At 32.6% G+C, this 20461-nt stretch overlaps 2 protein-coding genes across 2 annotated transcripts in view; both read right to left on the bottom strand.

Annotated features, from left to right (window-relative positions):
• LOC108749890 (pancreatic triacylglycerol lipase-like) overlaps nucleotides 1-15042 on the bottom strand; it is a 38851-nt gene extending 23809 nt beyond the window's left edge. Inside the window, exons 1-2 of the mRNA XM_018488916.1 lie at nucleotides 14907-15042; nucleotides 14345-14825 (exon numbers count right to left, since the gene is read on the bottom strand). Coding sequence (XP_018344418.1) covers nucleotides 14345-14346 — 2 coding nt within the window. The 5' untranslated portion in view covers nucleotides 14347-14825; nucleotides 14907-15042. The remainder of the gene's footprint in view (nucleotides 1-14344; nucleotides 14826-14906) is intronic.
• A 656-nt stretch (nucleotides 15043-15698) lies between these two features.
• LOC108749908 (pancreatic lipase-related protein 2-like) overlaps nucleotides 15699-20461 on the bottom strand; it is a 17448-nt gene continuing 12685 nt past the window's right edge. Inside the window, exons 5-7 of the mRNA XM_018488937.1 lie at nucleotides 20130-20363; nucleotides 18748-19075; nucleotides 15699-17236 (exon numbers count right to left, since the gene is read on the bottom strand). Of these exons, the coding sequence (XP_018344439.1) occupies nucleotides 17131-17236; nucleotides 18748-19075; nucleotides 20130-20363 (668 nt within the window). The 3' untranslated portion in view covers nucleotides 15699-17130. The remainder of the gene's footprint in view (nucleotides 17237-18747; nucleotides 19076-20129; nucleotides 20364-20461) is intronic.

Here is a 20461-nt window from a genome sequence, read left to right as displayed (position 1 = left end):
ACACACACACACACACACACACACACACACACACACACACACACACACACACACAAATATTTTAACGGATTAGCAGTTATAATTATTCCATTACCATTTTTTAAGATAGTAAATTATTACGAAAGATCGAGATTACAATCTCATTCATTTGATATCTTCTACAAAATTCCAACTCGTACTCGAATGTTTGTATCATCAATAACATCCCTAGCTCCCTATTTCTCTACTTCCCTACCTTCATCGATCCGAAGGATACCATTTTAGGTATCACAATATCATAAGCGAAGAGCAAGCAGAAAGTAGACACCGTAAGATAATAATATAAATAAGCTATAGCAAATCCAAAATGTTAATTTGCTTATTCTTATTGCTTAAATTTATTGTGTTCCATAGTCTTTACTCCTTTATGTTTTTCTGTATGTTATAGACTTTAAAGTACAGCGAAAGAATGTTGCATGTTTTTGTTCTTGAAAGATATCTTATTTAGTTTGTCAGTTAATTTTAATTTCTCGGATTAGAATTATTCCTGAGAAAGTAATTATTTTTTAAGTTTTGTCTTATTCAAAAATAGTCCATAATTACTTTCTACTAATTTAAAATTATTTTAATATAGTTGAAATCTCTTTAGGTGTTGATTTAAATAAAAAAATAGTGCTTATAATATATGTATATAGTATATGTATACAAATGTTTTAACGTATTAGCAGTTATAATTATTATTTTTGACACAGTTAATTAACGCATAAAAAATTTAATTAAAAATAAACACATAGCATATAAAGATTTGGTTGACAATGTCAGTGCGAATGAATCTGCATCTTGGTTTACGGTACCATTTATTCCTTTTCACACAAAAAAATTTGGACGGTTCAATAAAAACGACATCAAGATATCTTTTCATAGTCTTAATAAAATGGGTAAGTATATTAAAGTGCAAAAGAATATTTGTCCTCATATATCTAAGAGCAATGTAGTTTATAAAATATCGTGTAATAATTGTGATGCGTCGTATGTTGGACAGACGGGCAGACAATTGAAAACCAGAATTACAGAACATCGTAATCATATTAGACCTAACACTTCTGTCCATTCTGTCATAACGGAGCACAGGCTGCAGTACGATCATGATTTCCAATGGGATAATGTTAAAACTTTAGATGAAGAGCCTTGCTATAGGAAACGCTTAATTTCCGAGATGCTCAATATTAAAAAGCAGAAAAACAGTTTAAATTTACAAACTAACACTGAAAGTCTTCATAAGGCATATATACCTATTGTAAATAGGATTTAACTTTTCGATACTAACAGTCTGTCTCCTCTCTCAAGCTGTGTTGATCCGTATCAGTGTAGTGAGTCGACATACAATGTCCGTCTTACATATGTCTGCATTCCATTAAAGTCTGTACTTTTCAATTGATTTTTATACTTATATAGATATACTTGTTTGAATATTTACACATGGCTTTTGATAAGTTTTAATTATTTATTAGAATTCCGGTATGTTACCTTGATTGTGTTTATTTCATAACAAGACTTTTTTATCTTTTTTATCGATTAGATCTTTTTCCAAGAGATATGAAACATATTTGACTGTTCAATTATATATGAATAATGTCGAGTTTTACATCAAGATACTCACTTGAGCTGTTATTATAAGAAATATGTAGGCATTTTCGATAATTAATTTTGTACAGCGATTTTTGTGGTAAGTTAATATTATATCTGAAGAGGACTTAATCCGTAGCCGAAACTTGTAATTTTATATTTGAACTTAAACTATGTTTTTTTATTTATTTGTAATTTATTCTTTTTAATAGTGTTACAATTTAAAATGTGTTTGACTCTTACTCTTTGCTCTTTATTTATTGTTATTTAATTTTGCTTATTTACACTTTGGCCTTTTTAATCTCTACATTTGTCCGAAAAAAACATTCTTACATACTTGAAAGCTTTAACAACGAGTTTTACTATCACAGAGGTCGCGAATCGTGTATTTTACTTATTTTAATTTATCTACCAGAATTCACAATCAAAATATCGATTGTGCCTTTAAAGTGTAAATTTGTCGGCAAAGTGTTAATAGAAAACAGAATAGGAGAATTGTTATTCGAATAATTTTTTAACAATAATTATTGGGTGGATTAATTGTATATATAATATACAAAGTATATTATATATCTTTCCCGAACGCTCTCTTTCCTTCTCTCTTTTCACGCGTGTTCGCGTGTGAGTGATACCCGAGTGTCGCGTTCGCCGTCACGATTGATAGCTTTCCCAACGATCGGCCTTTACACTGACCTACATACCTGACGTAACAGTACTCGGCTGGTGTACATACATATACCTGCAGAATCAAAGTAACGGCTGCGCGCGCGCGCGCGCGGCTGCCTTGCAATCCGCATGTACTCACGCGTGCGTACAGCTCGAGCGAGGCTTGTTCACGCGTGCCATTACAACCTCGCGAAGACGGATGAAACGGATGCGACGGACGGCGCCTAGCTTCGCGGTGAAGTTTAATGCGCACCGTTGCACAAGCGCTAAAACGAGGAACGCTCGGAACAACATCGGTGGCACCGTGACGTGCAGCTCTCGGTTGCGAGAAACTCTCGGAGAAATCCTTCTCGGTGCAACACCGCGGTTTGACGCGACAGCCGCGACGAGCGGTCGCACTTTGTAACGTTACACGGAGTGTTACACGGAGATCTTGCGATTATTAAGACTTTAAATAAGTCACGTAATCGTGAGAGTGTTGTACACGTATTTAAATAATATTATATAATAAATACTGTCCTTCTGGCATTTTAATTACAGGTACCGATGAAAAATTGCTTGAATTAACCTGAAATACACATATATATATGTAAGATAGATCTGTATTAAAGACAGATGATGGACCCCGATTAATAAATCTTCGATTTTATTTTTAATAGAGAGGATAAGAAGTTCTAATTAATCCTCAATTATAGCTGTGAAAATTGCAATTAAGTTCTAAAGCGTATGAAGAACCGAATGCAAATGAATCTCCGTCTATGATAGAGAAAGGTTCAGTTTTTTTTATTTATTTCAAGTTTCAATTTAGGACTTCATAATGCCAATCGTACAGATTGTGCAATTAAAAAATTTTTGCTTCGTGTTTATATAAATTCATCGGTTTATATTGTATAAATAGACGTAAAATTATTTAAAAAAGAAAAAAGATGAAAATTGCCTTATATACATAAGATATTTGAATTGATTGTGCATCTGCATGTTAAAAGAGAATAAAATTATTAATAAAAACTCATATAATAGTTTAGTATAATATTCAACTTAGTATAATAGTTGATTTAATGGGTAAAAAGAAAGTGTTAAAAAGAAATTAATTTTAATTAAAAATAGAAAATATAAATATTGCTACACGAGTTTCCAACATAGACGATGATCTAAAGAGGAGTTGCTGTAGTTGAGAGTTAAACGCGAATTGAAATTCGATATTATAATTAGAAGTTGATGCAACTCTCGGAGTTTTAATTCGATATTAATTTGAACATTCCAGGTTTCACGCCAGGAATTCGCTTCCATTATACCGCTCTAATTAGATAATCGTCGTGTTCCCTACTGTGTTACGAACATGAAGAAAGCCGACGTTTCATCTCGCACAGTTTTTACACGGCACGAAGGTGTCGCGGAAAAGGCTAACACATTTTTGCAACTAAATCTAGCGCGTGTTTCTCGCTCAAACGTAATTGATTCTCGAGTGATTCTAGGATCTCTAGTTGATATGAAACACGCCAAATTCTTGCGCCGAATTCTTTCGAGTTTCTGAGTTTCAGCAGAAACAGACTTTATTTTCGTAAAATCACACTGAGAAAAATGCCTAGTTAAAAATGGGCAAATCAGAAGATTCTGATTATGTCAATCGGAATTCCAATTTGCAACTAGAATTCTAGTAAATCAGAGAAGTCTGAGAGTCTCGTTTATTTTCAACAAGAGAATTCCAATTAATGAAACCAAACATTTTTTTCAGTAAACGATTTAGAGCTTAAATATTAGGAAAATTCCTATAAAATATAAAAAATCATAATATAAAGTAATTTATCATAATTTGAAGATTTTTTTATCGATAACTTATTTCGTATTTTATTGATAATTATTTGACGATATGTCATTGACGATTTCGAATTGATATTTACTTTAGATATATGTCTAATTAAACGATATATACATTTGAAATATTTATATATTTGAAATCATTTTATCCAAAATAGAAAAGATTGATTAAACCGCGGGAATATATACTAATTTACAATTAGTAAGTAATAAATCTTCAATGTTTTCACAAATGTGAACCAAGGCTGATAAATAAATCTTCCGCTTTTCTCGCAGAATTTTCTCTCGCATAGTCGCAATTAAGCGCCTTCGTTGCAAACGAGTTCTCATCAGGCTAATTACTCCTTCAGTTCGAAGGAGTCATCGATGTACACCGCAATTTCCTCCGGCGTCTTTCAATCTCTTCGATAAATCAACGCGCCGCGAATATGCGTACCTTCAGTTTCCTGTGTACCTGTGTGACCTGCCGCGGCAGAAATTCAATGTCATGACATTTGCACGCGACACTTGGACGACGTGTATGCCGGAATGGAGCTTTATTTTCCAATTTACGATTCAATTTGCGATTTGCCGGAAGCACGCGCGGTTTTTGCGGTATTCCGTGTAATGGGGCTCAGTGTTTGAGGTAATTACTGCTAGCAATTAATGAGATAAGACACGCAAAGCCGCAGGCTCATTAACTAAATTTCTAAAAAATAAAGATGTGGTTTCAACACCATGAGTGTTAAATATAATTCTCACGTGTCGGTGCTGATATAAACATCATTATCTCTTTTAGAAATTTACTACTGGAAGGTCGTGATTAATTATTTGTTATTTAATGTTTTTAATAATATTTTCAAAATAAATAATTTCCAATATTAAAGCCCTCCGTTCGCAATCATATTTTTACTCTCTTAATTTGCAATCTGAATTTTTTGTCCAGCTCAAGTTTTTTTACTGTTCTATAGACTTCTAAAAAATGTAGGAAAATTCAGGGTTTTTACATATCTATTATTGTATTACCAAATAATCAATAATTTAAATATTAAAATCTTTATTTAATAAAAATTTAAATTTGAGCAAAATTGAGGAAGAAATTTAAAAGTGAAATTTCACTTGTAAAAAAACCCAGATTTGCAAAGAACCTATTAAATTGGCCATTAAGGGAAATTAGAATGTAAAGAATGGTGGAGTAACACTATAAATTTTAAATCGTGGCGTTAAATTCACATCACGTTAGTATTAAATCCACACCATGTTAGTGTTTGTGTCAACACCACTAACATGGTGAAAATTATATAAATGCCACATAGAAATGGACATAATCGCGATTATTCAATCAATTTTATCTGTTATTTTTTTTATCTTGAATGACGGACAAGATTATCTGTACTTTGATTGCACTATAGTCGACAAACGCAATCGATTTACAGTCGCATCTATTTAATATAATCGTTTTCAAAAAATAAACATTATAGATTATGTGCCCATCACTACCACATGGCGTTAAAATTTCTACACTGAGAAAAAAAGTTGTTAACTTAATTAAATACGTTTAGTTCGTAATGATTATTTAGTTCAAATATTTATATATTAAGGTTAACAAAATCTTATAATTTAAAACATGTTATTTATTTTATAACAAAATATTTTATTGTTAATTATTGTTTTTTAATATTTAATTTTTTCTAACAAAAAATTTTTCTATTCTAATGCTAATGATAATTTATTTTCAATTTTCTAAATGGTTTTGTCCTTCAAACGACTAAAAATAAATTCTTAAATGTTTATATTTATTAATAATAATTATAATTTTTAATGAATTTTTCTTCTTAATTTACAGATATATTTAATTGAATTAACAAATATTTGCTTGACAGTTTGTGACCGCTACTAATATTCTTGTGAAACAGCAACTTTTTTTCTCAGCATGTATTTTTTAGAATATACATTTAAGGCGTTTGGCTAATTTTATGCATCGAAAGCGGCAAGTTATTCTATCGCTCAATTAGCTCATAATTAACACGTCGTTAATCGCCTCGTGAAATGACGATTGCTGCCGCGAGGATCGTTTCGTCCAGATCCTTCTCTTCTCGATATGCACCGGCACGATCGATCTAATCCTCGCACAATTCCGCTTTAACGAGGCTCGAACGGACGCGGAAGCGACGGATGCGCGCTCACAAGAGATGCGGCTGGCAAAATAGGAATGCAGATGCACCGGACGACGACGATCGCGAAAGTTGCAGCCGCCGGCCCGCCGAGTTTCTATACGTAATGACTCGCGCCATGTGCGATTTTTTTCTTTCTTTACTTTAACATTTCTCTGCCTCTCTCGCACCGACGACGATCATGCCATTGCTCGGCGATCACGATTTAGCACTTCAATGTCGCGTCCATGTGTACGTTCCGCTTTTCTTCTCTGTTCACCGACTAAACTCTGTTTAGTGACGAGATCGGCGACTCTCTTTCAACTGTGGACGAAAGACGAAGAAGGCGAAATAACGGCAGAAAGTTCGATCGTGAGAATAATAACCGATTATTAAAGTGACGCGATTAGGAAATCAAAGAGAGGCATGCTAGACAAGGTCGGTATAGAGATCTCTTGGTCGCTGTAGATCATAGAGGAAAATAATGTGAGGAAGTACATTTTGTGCCAGTTCCCCATCGTGATGAAATACGAACGGCAAAGTTTACGAAACGTTGGCATTAGCATTGGATCACGACACGGCGATAACTCGCAAACCTTTTGACATCTCTAAAGATAAAAGACATTAAATAAAGGTATACAAAAAAAAATAAAATGTTAAGTAATATCGAAATAACGTAGATATTAAGAACGTTTTAACGATAAGTGTGTAACGGAAAAGAAATTCGATATCGTCTCTCCAGAAAACTTTAATATAAAAAGGCATCTTTTCAATTAAAAAAACCGGTTCTTTTACTCGATTTTTTTTACCTCGAATTGAAAAGAACCTGCTTTTTTTTTTTTCATCTTCGCCCCGGAAACACCTGTCCGAGAGTTTGCTCGCGACAAAAGAAACTCTCCGACCCGCGCGCGCCAACTCCTTTTCCGGCTGTAATTTTCTATTCGGGTCCAGCCTACGCGCGCAAACGATAATTTATAACTGCACACCACGTTTCCTCAGGCTCGCCGAGAGTAAGTCGTTGAGATACGCTGCATAAGCCGTTTTCACGGTTTTCGAGCAGCCCGCTCGTGCCGACACGCAGTCCGCGCTTTTGCACGATTAACGGGGAAACCGCGTTGCGGAAGTGCCGGGCACGCCATGGAAAAACACCGCCCGTATGTAGTACATACAATCGTACAATAACTCAACGTTTTCTCGTTTACCGATCGTTACGTAAACGGTCCCGCGAGCGTCCGAGTCACGCGTCGAGATCTTCAATTAACAATAAGAGATTCGACACCAAATGTATAGTCCGCCATATTTTTCAAGAATAAATTAGATCATGTATTAATCTATCTCATGTATTTTATCTTAAGCAGGTCCTGAAAAATATGGCGTCGAATCTCTTACTCCTCAAACACAATAAAAGAGTAAGCCTTAAGAGATGGATCAGTCATAGTTGAATGTGAGAAGAATATTCGACTATGATTGATCAATTCTTTAAGGCTTAAGGCTTACTATTCTACTTATTGGGTTACTTCAGGATCTCATTTAAACCTAAAGGCCGCAGTACAGACTTTTGCGTAACTCTATAATTCATAGTATAATACATAAGAGAATCAGAATCCTTCTTTTGCTTAAAGAAGAACTTTAATTGGTTCAGTCTCTTATATTATGTGTTGTGCAAAAGTCTGACTGCGGCCTTTAATCTACAATAATATGTTCTTTGCTTCTTGTTTCTTGCTTCTTATCTCATCCTTTTTTTCCTTCTTTGCGACCGTCCTTCTTTTCCTTCTTTTATCGACACAATCGCGTTTCTCTTCTCTTCACGTGTTTCTTGTTCCGAAATTCATCAACTTTTATCTCAGGTGACAGAAAATGAAAAAATTGAGATAAGAGGCAAAAAGGTAAGAAGTAAAACATGGTAAAAAGCAAGACATAATAAATAAAGAGCATTGTAGATTAAAGTTAATTATTATACAATAATGGAACAGACATATAAGAGTCAAGTGCGGCAAGTTAGAGCGCAAAAATCTTTTATTCTAGGACGTTCTTTTTATAAATTGACAAACGTTTCGATTTCCTTCCGAGCCATCATCAGTATACAATCGATTTGCTTTATTTTCCAAATCCCTTATGGGGAACATCGAGATTTAGTCTCTACCAACGACAGATTATTTTACTTTGACGATTATTATATTCAATATTTGATTTAATGAAATGTCTCAAGCATGTATTTTGTACTTTTATATCGGATGACTTTCCACATATTTTGTGTGTAATTCTCGACTCCCATGGGTAAGTTTTTAATCAAAGAAAATTCAGAATTTTATCAAGTGAAGAATATCGTCTCATTGCAGGATCTAAGCCAGTTGGTTCGCTAACCAGCATGAGCGATATTTACAGTACTTCCCAATAAGGGAAATTTGAGAAATAAAGCAGATAAATTGTACTAATGATGGTTCGGAAGGAAGCCAAAACGTTTATAAGAGGAACGTCCTAGAATAAAAGATTTTTTACGTTCTAACTACCGCGCTCGACTCTTATATGCCCGTTCCAATTTTTATTGTAATTAACTTTAAAGAGTCTTAAATTATTTAATTTTGATTGTTCGATTAAGCTTTAGTCGCGAGATGCGACGACAGATATTGATTAGCCAGTGGGGGGTCAGCGAAAGATCGACGCTTGTTGCGATATTCGCAACTGCGTCGCGTTATGTAACGTTCTTTTACTCGCGGCGTTTCTTGCGATAAGTTACAACAAAATCCTGCGAGGTAAATGCGATCTTAAAATTTTTTGCGTCTGTTGCTGTCGAAAGAGAAAGAGAGAAGTGAAACGCGAGAATATTCACTTAAAAAAATCGTGATGTCGACTAGTTATATTCCTCATTCTGAATTTATGTCACTCGTACCTGGCATGACACGCTAGAATTATCCGTTTAAGTTCCATGATTAATAGCGAAGTATCGGCTTAGGATAATCGGCGCAACTATAGTCATTTCGTGATGAAATGCGAGGTGCGTGTGTTAGTTTTAATGAAACGTTTCATCTGGAAAAGCCAACGTCCGCGGAAGGAGAAGCCGCGATTATTTCCTTAGATAACGAGAGAATAATTTCCTTAAGCGATTGGGGTATCGCATATTTGCCAGTTCGTTGATACTTGCAAGCGTCCGTCAAACTACGCCGCCGATTTCCTTCTTCGTGCCACTGTATTCGTTCGGCTATTTCAAGAAATCTCCTCTTACTTTTTCAGAAAGATTCGCGTCACATATTCGCAGATCTGTAGGAGCGAGAGTTAAAGGAGATTGTAAGGGCATAAAAAACACATATGTTAATATTTACGCTTTAAACAAACTACATATACATGTGAAAATTGTGTTCATAACATTCTGTTTTTATTGAGATTATTTTTATAGATTATTTATTTTATGTGATGTTAGTTTTATAAACAGAAATTTTAAAAATCTAAATTTTTTTATATATATACATATTAATATTTTAAGTAAAATGACTCATGCAAAGTTTCATTGAGATTTACCAATTAGTTTGTAACAAATAAATATTTGGTTCATTTACTGAACAATTAATGTCTGCATCTCAATGTAACTTTACAGAAATATTTTTGAATTCATAAAATACTTATACAAAAAAATTGAGATTTTTTAAATCATTATTTTATAATACATTTTCATATATTTCTATTAGCGTACAAATTTGAAAAATATTACTTTTTATCGAAATAACTTTTGATCTAGATGGTGAATTGTCTCTAATTTTCTTGTATTACTTTTAAATGCAATTTAGAATAATCTGTGATTTTTTTCAAGTAATGCTTAACATATTGTATTTGTGCCTTACAATCTTAAAAATCGTTCCGATCATCGTTACGATGTGAGCACTGCGATGTTACGCAGTGAACAGGACTCCACGCATACATCGATTGTTAGATAAATTTTCAAGCGTCATTAAATTTGATTAGATCACGATGATTTTCATTGTTTCATTTACTTTGCTCGATACCTTGGACCTTGACCAACATGTCTCAGAGACAAAGATCTTTAAATAAAAGATCTTGTTTAAATTGTCTGGGACTTTCATCACACTAACAGTGGAAATCTGTTTCCTCTGAGATCGATCTATGTATGCAAGCTTGTTGACGCAGCAAATATTTAATGGTGATTAATCATGTCTTGCGTAAATAAGTACGCTGCAATTATCTCGCGAAACTTGACATACGAGTTGCTGACTTAAATACGAGAGGATAGAAAAAAGCGAAAATTATAAACGCGTTCTTGCGGGTCATATGATTAGAGACAGCTCGAACTAATCGACAGTACAGCTTCAGGATTAAGATTTCTGTACGACCTTGAACTTCCTTATGCACAGCACAGTTTTACTGAAGTTCTTAAAATTTTAACTAGATACAAATCTAAAAATTATTATATTGCACTGTTTAAATAATCAAATTGTTAAGTTTATAATTGAAATAAAATTGAATCCAATTTGAGTATCTAATTTGAGTATCTTTAATCATTTATATAGATCGCCCATTGCTTCTACTCAATATGTCGTCGATTTAACTAAAACAGTGGAGTTAAACAATTTAACAAAAGAAACGTATTAAATTTGACACAAATTTAGTTTATTATTTGTTAAATAATACATTCACATATGGACGTTGTTTATTTTGAAATTAAGCAATTCAATCACAGAAGTGGCTCGATTTACACTTTCATATACATGGAAAATAAAAATGACAAATTTAATTCAAGAAATTAGGTTACCATTGAGCCTTCGATGTCTAATAGCAAATTGGATATTTAGCCTAAGTAAAAAAACAAACTTATCGACACTTTGACGTCAAAACGATGTTATTTAATTAAATGATAATGCAGCAAAAAAGTTTTGATGTTTTAACGACCTTCTTCTCACTTAGCAAGCTGACGTTATTTGTTATTACTTGATGTCGAAATGACAACAAATAACTCGCTACTTGAAAAGCTAGGATGTCAAAACGTTTTGTAACATTGTCAATAAATATGTAGGACGCTTGAGAGTTCTGCATAATTATTTTGATAATACAATATAATTATTTTGTGATCTGTATACTGTTAAATATCAAAGGACAATGGTAACTCTGAATTCTACTCTTTGAGTTAAAAATAACATTTTATTATTTTTAACTTCCATACGTATTAAGATGTAAATCAATCCATTTCTGGTTACATGCTTAGTTTCAAAATAAACAACGTTCATATTAACATATGCACTTCTAATTAGTAAATAATAAATTTGAATCAAATTTAATACATTTATTGAATTAAATTATTTAACACTCAAGTATAAGCACATTCAAGTCTATGACGGTCAAAACTAGATCTCCCAATGCCCAAATAATTCACAGTGAATTATCTGTATCCTATATATGTACACGCATATATATCATATTTTTGTAGTTATTCAAAACTGCGCACCGAAATCTTTCCGGACTTTGTCAAACGCAATTAAATTACTGCAATAATATCACAAGTTAAATTAAATTGACGAGCAAATTCTAAAAATTCTTCAATCCGATATCATATAAGAGTGTTAATGTGCTGAAAAATCAGTTGTTTTTAATTAAATTAACAATGTATTAAGTAGGAGCAGTAACGACCTATATAGAAATGATTAAAAGTAACTCAAATTGAATATAATTTGATATAAATTTAACAGTATATCTGACTGAATTTTTATACTTCAGTAAAACGATTTTTCCCATGTAGGAATCGTAATAGATCGGTGTCGCCGTAATCAATTTACGCGACGTGTGTGCAGCTCCATTAGTTTAAGACTTGACTAGATGTCTGGTATGATTTGTGCCTTGCGATAGAAGGTCCGCGTGTACATACGCCTACGTAGACATAGGCTTGTCTACCGGAGAAAGTCGCGTTACTCGCCTGTCTTTATCTATATATGTCTACAGTTGTCGTTCTTTTCATCGCTGCACGCACGCACATATTTCCGAAATCTTCGAAGCTATCGCGTGAGAGCGCTCTCAGTACGAGAAAGCTTTTTTCATGGATCGCGCGGATTGGACGCTTGAAATTCAGTTTTGTACCTCCGTAAGTCAATTTCGAAAAACACTTCGAGATGTACTCTGTGTATTGCGAACGCGTGATAAGCAGCTAGAGGTGAATACGCAGTGAATAGATACAAAACTCGTTATTCTATGTCGAAACTACTATTACAATCATAATGTTAAATATTTTTAATTGTTTCTATTTATAAAAGATCACAACTCCTACTCAATTTGTCGTTAATTTAATTAAAATAATGGAGTTAAATAATTTTACTTAAGAAAATATAAATTAAATTTGACTCAAATACAGCTTATTGTTCACTATATGCGTACGTTAATGTAGACGTTGTTTATTTTGAAATTAACCACAGAAATGGATTCATTTACATTTTGACATATCCACACGAAAGTTATAACAAAATATTGTTTAACTCAAAGGATTAGATTATCATGGCTCCTTTAATATCCATAACAGTATAGGAAATGCATTGTTAAATTCTCTTTAAAAAGAAGACGTTTTAGCCCAACGAACAAGCTGTTATTTTGACAAGATGTTATTTTGATGACTTCAAAATAAAGTCTTTGACGACATTTTAATGTCAAAATGATGACAAATAAGTCAGTTTGTTTCCAAGGAGCATTCTAGAGCCATATTCCTGAAAAATATCGCATATAAAAATATTATAGTATACAATTACGTGTATATATGTATAGTATATTACTCGAGGTTTCCCTAATATCTTCGTACTCGATTTTTTTAGAATAAGTCCTCTGTATTAAAAATTTTTATAGTACAGAATAAAAGGAGCATTATTGATACATTGACAAATAAATCGTATTGCAGCACTGCAAATAAAAAGCTATGCGATCGGACACGCGTCATGATTTTCGAACACGTGTTCTGAATGGGAATCGGCTTAAGAGCGACGCACTCATGCGTCGCATAAACGGTGTTTTCCAACGCGACATGAGTAGTTAAGTGCTTAAGAAAGTTAGTTGACAAATGTAGGAAAACAATAGCAATTAAAAGCGATATTTATTCATATATCTAAATTATATATATATATATATAACTAAATCTGAATAGTCACTGAATAAATTAGATGCACATGCGTGTCGGATGACTCATGTAATTACATGACATTATTTTGTCAAGGTCGTGATAATAATGTAACTATTTTTACGTTAAAATATTTTGTAAAACAGGAAAGAATCTTTGATATTTATAAATTTCCTTTAATTAATTTTCTGATTGTGTGAAATTTGTTTTAAGAAATAAATGTGAGTGTCGTTTATAAATCGTATTAAGACTTGGGTTTATTGTTTTGAGTTTTACAATCAAATATTTTTTTATTGTAAGCTTGTGCACAGTTTATCACTTGTCATACACTAAGAGAAAAAATTATTGCAACAACTATAATTCAATTATAATTTATAATCATTTTTGTGCCAATTATATACTGTTTTTATAGAACTATAAATATAATAATTGTTATTACTAACATTGTAGCAATAATAATTATAAAAATGGAGTTTCTAATTATTATTATTTTATCATATAATTATAATCACACAAACATTTTTTTCTCTCACACTTAGAGAAAAAAATGTATCAATTACATATAAAGGCGACAACTATTCAAGTTTTATATATGTAGAATTAATACGTAATTAAATAAACTATTTTATAATTATTGCAATATACGAAAAAAAAAAGGTTAAATAAACTATTTTATAGTGGCAATCACTATGTATTTCTCTGCACGGAAAAAATAATTTTGAAAATTCAAAGAGATACAGATCTGAAAATAATTTTGTCGGATTATCAAAATAATTGTGTAAGAAACTCGAGCATGATGAGTGATGCTGCAAAAAATGACATTGTAGCAATCAATTTCGGCGTCAAATTATTTTGATAGTCAAACAAAATTTATTTTCATCTGCATCTAAATTGTTTTTGCTTTACAAAACCGTTCTTTCCATATGAGTGCAGTGCATGACGCTCAAGTCAGTGTTTCTCTTCTGTCACGCATACTCGATTTTAATTTCAACGTTGATACGACGAATCCTTGCAATCAACTCACATTTTCGCAGCCGTTCTCTCATGTCACGCGACCGTCGTCCTGTCTATCGGTCCATCTTGCAGAAATTTCCCACGCAGCCGTTTAAATAATAGTCGCGTATATATCCACGTGATCTTCGTAAACCTAGTGCTCGAAGCTCACATCACCTTCGCGAACCTCTCTGTAGATCCAGCGTGTTCGATACGGTATTTTGCTGACAGTCAATGCGGAACTCTGCCTTCGTTCCTCGTTCAGGAGAGAGAACGGCGAGGAAAAGTGCGAGCTGCAGCTCGTTCCGTTGACGTATTCGAGAGAGGAATGGAACGTTGCGCGGTGAGAGGCCGGCGCTCGACTGTTCGAATGCACGGTGGATTCGCAACCTGCTCCGGAATACCTGTCTGCCCACCACCGGATAGACTATCAGGTGTCGAGGTTTATTCGGGGGTATGTGAAGGGTCCCTCGTCGGATCTGAGTGAACGTCCGTTATTTTTTTGAAAAACTCTGTGGGTGGAAAGAGAAAGACGAGGAAAATTATCAATGCTGAATTGCCTCGCTTATTAAAGATCAAGAAGTAAAACAAACCAATCTACGAGCCAAACGTAGACGACGCGTAGCGATAGAAAACGTCAAGTGAATGCGGAACTTGGTTGCAGCAATGACTTTGGGATAAATTATATATTACTTCCTGTATGTTTTTTTTTTTTTTTTTTTTTTTCAAATCATTAATTTCGTCTTTTTTACTTTTGGACAGCTCTTATTTCAAGTCTGTGATAGACATTCAAGTATGTACTGAAAGCATAATATAATAAAAAGTTTTGATACTTTTTCTAGTAATTTATTGGCTTTGATAAATCGAATGTCGGAATAAAATCACAATATTTCACGAAATATTTCTACATGAATTTCTTGTATGTACACTTAAAAATAATCCTTAAGAATAATCCATAATAGAACTTTGATGAAAAAAATTCTGATAATATCACACAATATTTTTAAGAACATTTTTGTATTTTAAATTAGGTAGATTTCCGAAAAAGAATATTCTTAACCTTTTTCAGAGAGAAGAAAATATCTTAAAAATCTTATACAATGTTTCAGAATTCATATATAAGAATTTTATATAAGTATTTAGAAAAGAATGTAGACTTTCTCATTACTTCTAAAGTGTAAAAATTTGTGAAACAAAAAATTTGAGAAACTTTCTGAAAAGTTATAGGATTACAGAAATTCTAATAGATGCTAAAATTTATATAAAAATTTTGAAAAAATTATTTAAAAAGTTCTGAAAAATATTCCAAAAAATTATCATCAGGGAATTGTTTACAAGCTTACTTTATATCTAGTATATTATGTAATGAAGTGTATGTATAAATATGTGCTGGTTTGAAATTAAATAATTCACATATTACATTAAAAGTCTAACTTAGAGTTCGCTCTAACTAAATCTTAACTTAGAACATTATCCTTCAGATCTCATTTCTTCTTAAATGAATTATGTTTGTTAAATCAAGCGATCGTAAAACTATAAGGACGAATCCTCTAACTAAATGAATCGACTCGGCTCATATTTACCCTTTTGTAGAATTTTCTATAAATTTTCGTAGCTCATTTGGTATGCGGGAATTGTACGTGCAATTATCGTAAATACCCGACCCCACTCTTTGTCTTGCGGCCTACTTTTGCTTAATTCAATGCGACAAACGAGATTACGAAATTACCATCAGAACGTCTCTATCATCTGTATACAATCAAATCAAATGTTACACAATACTAACGCATTAATTGTCTTAAATATGCTACTAGTTTTAGAAGTGTTTTTTCATGCATTCAAAACATTTTATTTTTTTTCCTCTCGTCTCATAACATCTCTCATTTCTTCTTTCCATATTAGAAACCTTTATCATAAAATTTATCGCGCAATGCCATGCGTCGTTAGTTACGCCATTGTCACTATTAAGTCCACCATGAGTGGGAACAAAGTGGGATTGACGCTTTTACGGTCGCAAATTACGGGGTCAGCGACAATTTACTGATGTGACGACGACATTACACAAAAGCGTCCGGCGAAGGAGAGACAGAAAAAGAAAGAAAAAGAGGGAGAGAGAGAAAGACCACGGGCGCATAATGACAGTGAAAGGATCGTGACTTTGCCATTGGCTGCGAGGGAAACCGGCGCTATTATATGCGATTCGTGCTGGACTCGCGATCGGCTGTTCACCTATGGCAGTCGCAAAATAAGCAACTCGGATCGAAACGGAATTTCCGGAGATTAAATGATAAATCCACGTAAAGTTCGAATCCCCTATGGGGATTATGAAGACAAGCGTTTAATTTATTAAATTATTCTTGGAACTTCACGTAGAATAACGGCATATTATATAGACTGAGAGGATACTTTTCCTATACGGCATTATAAATATTCTTTTTTGCCTCTAGCTTCCATAAGAAAGGATAAGTGGAAAAATTTCTATAGCCTTCAACATTCTATCGTGCAATTTCCTTCGCGCGGTTAACGAGTCCTATGTATTTCTATAAGGCTAAAACGAGAAGACGGTTGACTTTTATCGTCGATCCCATTGTGAGCAAAATTTGAAACTAGTATAATTTCAGCGATTTTTTGGTGAGATTTTTTATTAGTTTTCATGCTACGGATAGGACAGAATTCATTCTTACGATACTTTCCGTAAACAAGAGATTTTTCATTTAGATATATCTCGCGAAATTCAATTATGTCAATGAAATTATACTTGCTTCAATCCTTGATTGTGAGAAAAAGTGAATAATACGCGTGGATTTTATTGATTCTTCATATGGAATTTGTGTTGTGTTCCATGTTGCGACAGTTATCCGTGGTAAGAATCTTAGGTTTATTAGTGATTAGCGCTTTTGTGTCGTCCGGACACAGCGTGACCCTGAAAAAAAAAAAGATTATGAAAAATAGCAGTCGATTACGTAATTCTATCTAGCAACTGCATCTAATAATTATATAGTTATCTCTCTGAGCAATTATATAAGTAATTACGCTGTGTAATAATTAATGCGACTATATGTAAGTCAAATTTTATAAATGTTAGCAACTCGTTTATCGCGCCGTTTCAACTTTTTTCCGTTCATCGTTGTAAAAACATTCGCGCATAATAAAAATTGCACGGGAGATAAGCTGGAGCGGCTATAAAGCTGAGAAGAAGTTATAAAGATGCAAAATTATAAACGTGCGAAAGAATACAAGAGAAATTTATAATTATTTTTTTAAGAATGTGCTAGATGCATAGGTTTGTAAAAAAATGATTGAAATTGAAAATTTATACTTTTTGATAAAAATTAATATTACATACATAAATGAAACGGTTCAATAAGGTTAACAGGTTTAATATTTAATAATATAATCTTATAGTTTGAATGAAAATTTTACCATTTTACCTTTAATACACTAATTTACAAAAAATTATTTTTTTTTTATTATTTTAAACCACAAAGTGTTTTTTTATAGATGGTTGAATGCTTTAAACTAAATTTTATTAGGACGTCAGATTTTCAAAATAATCGAAGTTAATATGCAAAAATGTTTTTTGCAACATTGATATTTTTTCTAAAAAAGTTTAACATTATTTTATTAATATTTGATCAGACATTATGAATGTATTATTTATTCCTTAGAAAATGTATTTTTTTTGTCACTATTTTATCAATTGTTTAACTATGTTATGAATGATTTAAATACAGGGTTTTTTTTATAACAGTCAATTTTCTGCCTATGATAAAATCATATGCAATTATAATTTGATTTATTGTTATTGTGTGATACGCATGTACAGATTATAACTTTTGTTGGAAACATTTTTTTTGAAAATGCGATTTTTTCAAGATATTCGAGCTGAACAATTAAAATGAGACATACTGTGTGTGTGTGTGTGTTTTTTTTATTATGTGGCTATACGTGTAGCAGAATTTATCATGATAAATTACACTATGTATGCATAACCATAAACTAGAAATTATACGTATATGACTTCATAGGCAGAAACTTTACTATATTAGAAAAACTGTATTTAAATTCTTTATAATATAGATAAACAGTAAATTATCGAAATTAAAAAAAATATATTCTATAGATAGTAAATAATACATATGACTTCTGATTATAAGATAACGTTAAATTTTTTTTTACAAAAAATATCAAATATTGCAAACAACCATTCTTTGCACATTAAACCTCGCAATCACTTTGGAAATACAATAAATGAAAATTTGTAATTTTTTTCTTAATTCTTTCATTTTGTTATATAAATATGTGTAATATATCCTTCATCCTTGCATTCGAAATGTCGCGTGTTCAAGAAATTCTTGTGGCATATGATTCCGATCTTTTTCACTAGATATTACTTCTTCGACAGCAAGCCGCGAGGTAAGCGGAATTTCTCACCCATGATCAGTCTCCAAGTTTTTTACAGTCAGCATGTCGATGTAAACCCGTGGCGTGTGGAACAATCTCCATGTGAGTGGGTTCCAGACTCGGGTCTCATATTTCCAGATAATTTCCACTGAGTGCGGCTTCCCGACGACATCACCGGGCAGTACGATGGTGTGAGTGCTACCAGGCTCGTAGTACTTCGAGGTTGGACTCAGTTGCATCTCTTCGGTCTTTTTACCGTTTACGCCGAACACACGTACAACGAATAACCCGACCTCTCCGCCGTGTAACAAACTTTCGTTCGTCTTCGAGATATTTATCGTCAGCTTATAGTGAGCTTCTGTAATTTGAAGGAACGGCATTCCAATTATTTAAATTCCAGTTTCAGTTCGTCTGTAAAGACAAATGGATTGTGTGATCCGCGTTTAATTTCAGTTTTACAATTAATACTTCTCTGCCAGCTTTGGAAGGCGCAGTCGATATTTTGATTTAAATTTTAGATATATAAAGAACTTTACATTAGTCATATGGAAAAAATCAATCAATCAAATTGACTGAAACTGTAATATATATAATATTTTGTAACTTATAAAATGTTGATTGAAAGTCTCTAGACATATTATAATAATAAAAAATAGACAGATTTTGCTGCCTATTTGAAAGTTGTTAGTTTGGATCTAATCAATACTGAAAAATAATTTTATCTACAATATACATTTTGTTTTTGCATATGAGTAGTGCAGAGTCCTTTAAATCTGCAAATATAAGAAAAAAATAAATTCAATTTCTACTGAAAATTTGTTGTTAATGCTCTTTCACAGGTATGCAAGAATTTTTGCAGTTTAGAACAGTCTGGAATAGAATTGCGCTTAAATAATTAAAATTATCTAGATAAAGAAATAAATTAATAAAGATAATTTGCTAACATTTGTTTTATCTAAAATAAAGATGAAGCTAATCTACATTTTAATAATGTAGATTTTTAATAATGTAGATTAAAAGAAGACAAAACAATTTCAAATATTTGTATTAGATAAACATATCTAATCTAGGTAATTATCTAGAGAATCATTAATATTAAATAATTTTATCAGTATTTAATGGTAAATACTGATCTACAATGTAAAAATCTACACTGAAGCTCAAACCAAGTGTTATGTCCACGACTTTTTAGTTTTTCCATAAATCCATTAGTGAATGTTATATTCACTTCATTCTTGGATGGAAGAAAACTAAAAAATCGTGATCATAGTACGAAAGAGAATTACAAAATCGGGAAAATGGCACGAAAGAGAATCACGGAAAAGAGTCAAAATATACTTTACTGACGGAAGAGATGTAAAATTTCACATAGATAGAGGCTGATAAAAGGGTACAAATGAATTGTTACTAACTACAGAATGGTTTATCCGATCCGGTCATCAGATACACAGATGCGTGGTAATTTCCAGGCTGAGCGTCTAGTCCGAATCTAGGACAATATTGATTTATGCAGTCGAAACAACTGCCCTCTTGAAATTTGTCCCACGAGCTGCACGGCACGGCTAAGAATGGGCACGGTGTATTTATGCTTTCAATGAAGTACTCGTAGCTACGGATATGATTGCATCCTAGAAATCTCTTAATGCCTGAAAAAAAGAAGTGTTTCAAGTTTGAATTTGGATATATAATTTTTGGCAAATATAACTCGAATATATTCTTTTCTCTTAAACGATACAACGATTTG

The sequence above is a fragment of the Trachymyrmex septentrionalis genome, unplaced genomic scaffold, assembly GCF_001594115.1.
Source record: "Trachymyrmex septentrionalis isolate Tsep2-gDNA-1 unplaced genomic scaffold, Tsep1.0 scaffold11, whole genome shotgun sequence".
NCBI lineage: Eukaryota > Metazoa > Arthropoda > Insecta > Hymenoptera > Formicidae > Trachymyrmex > Trachymyrmex septentrionalis.
Note: the sequence above shows the minus strand (reverse complement) of the source record. Positions and strands in the feature narration are given on the sequence as shown.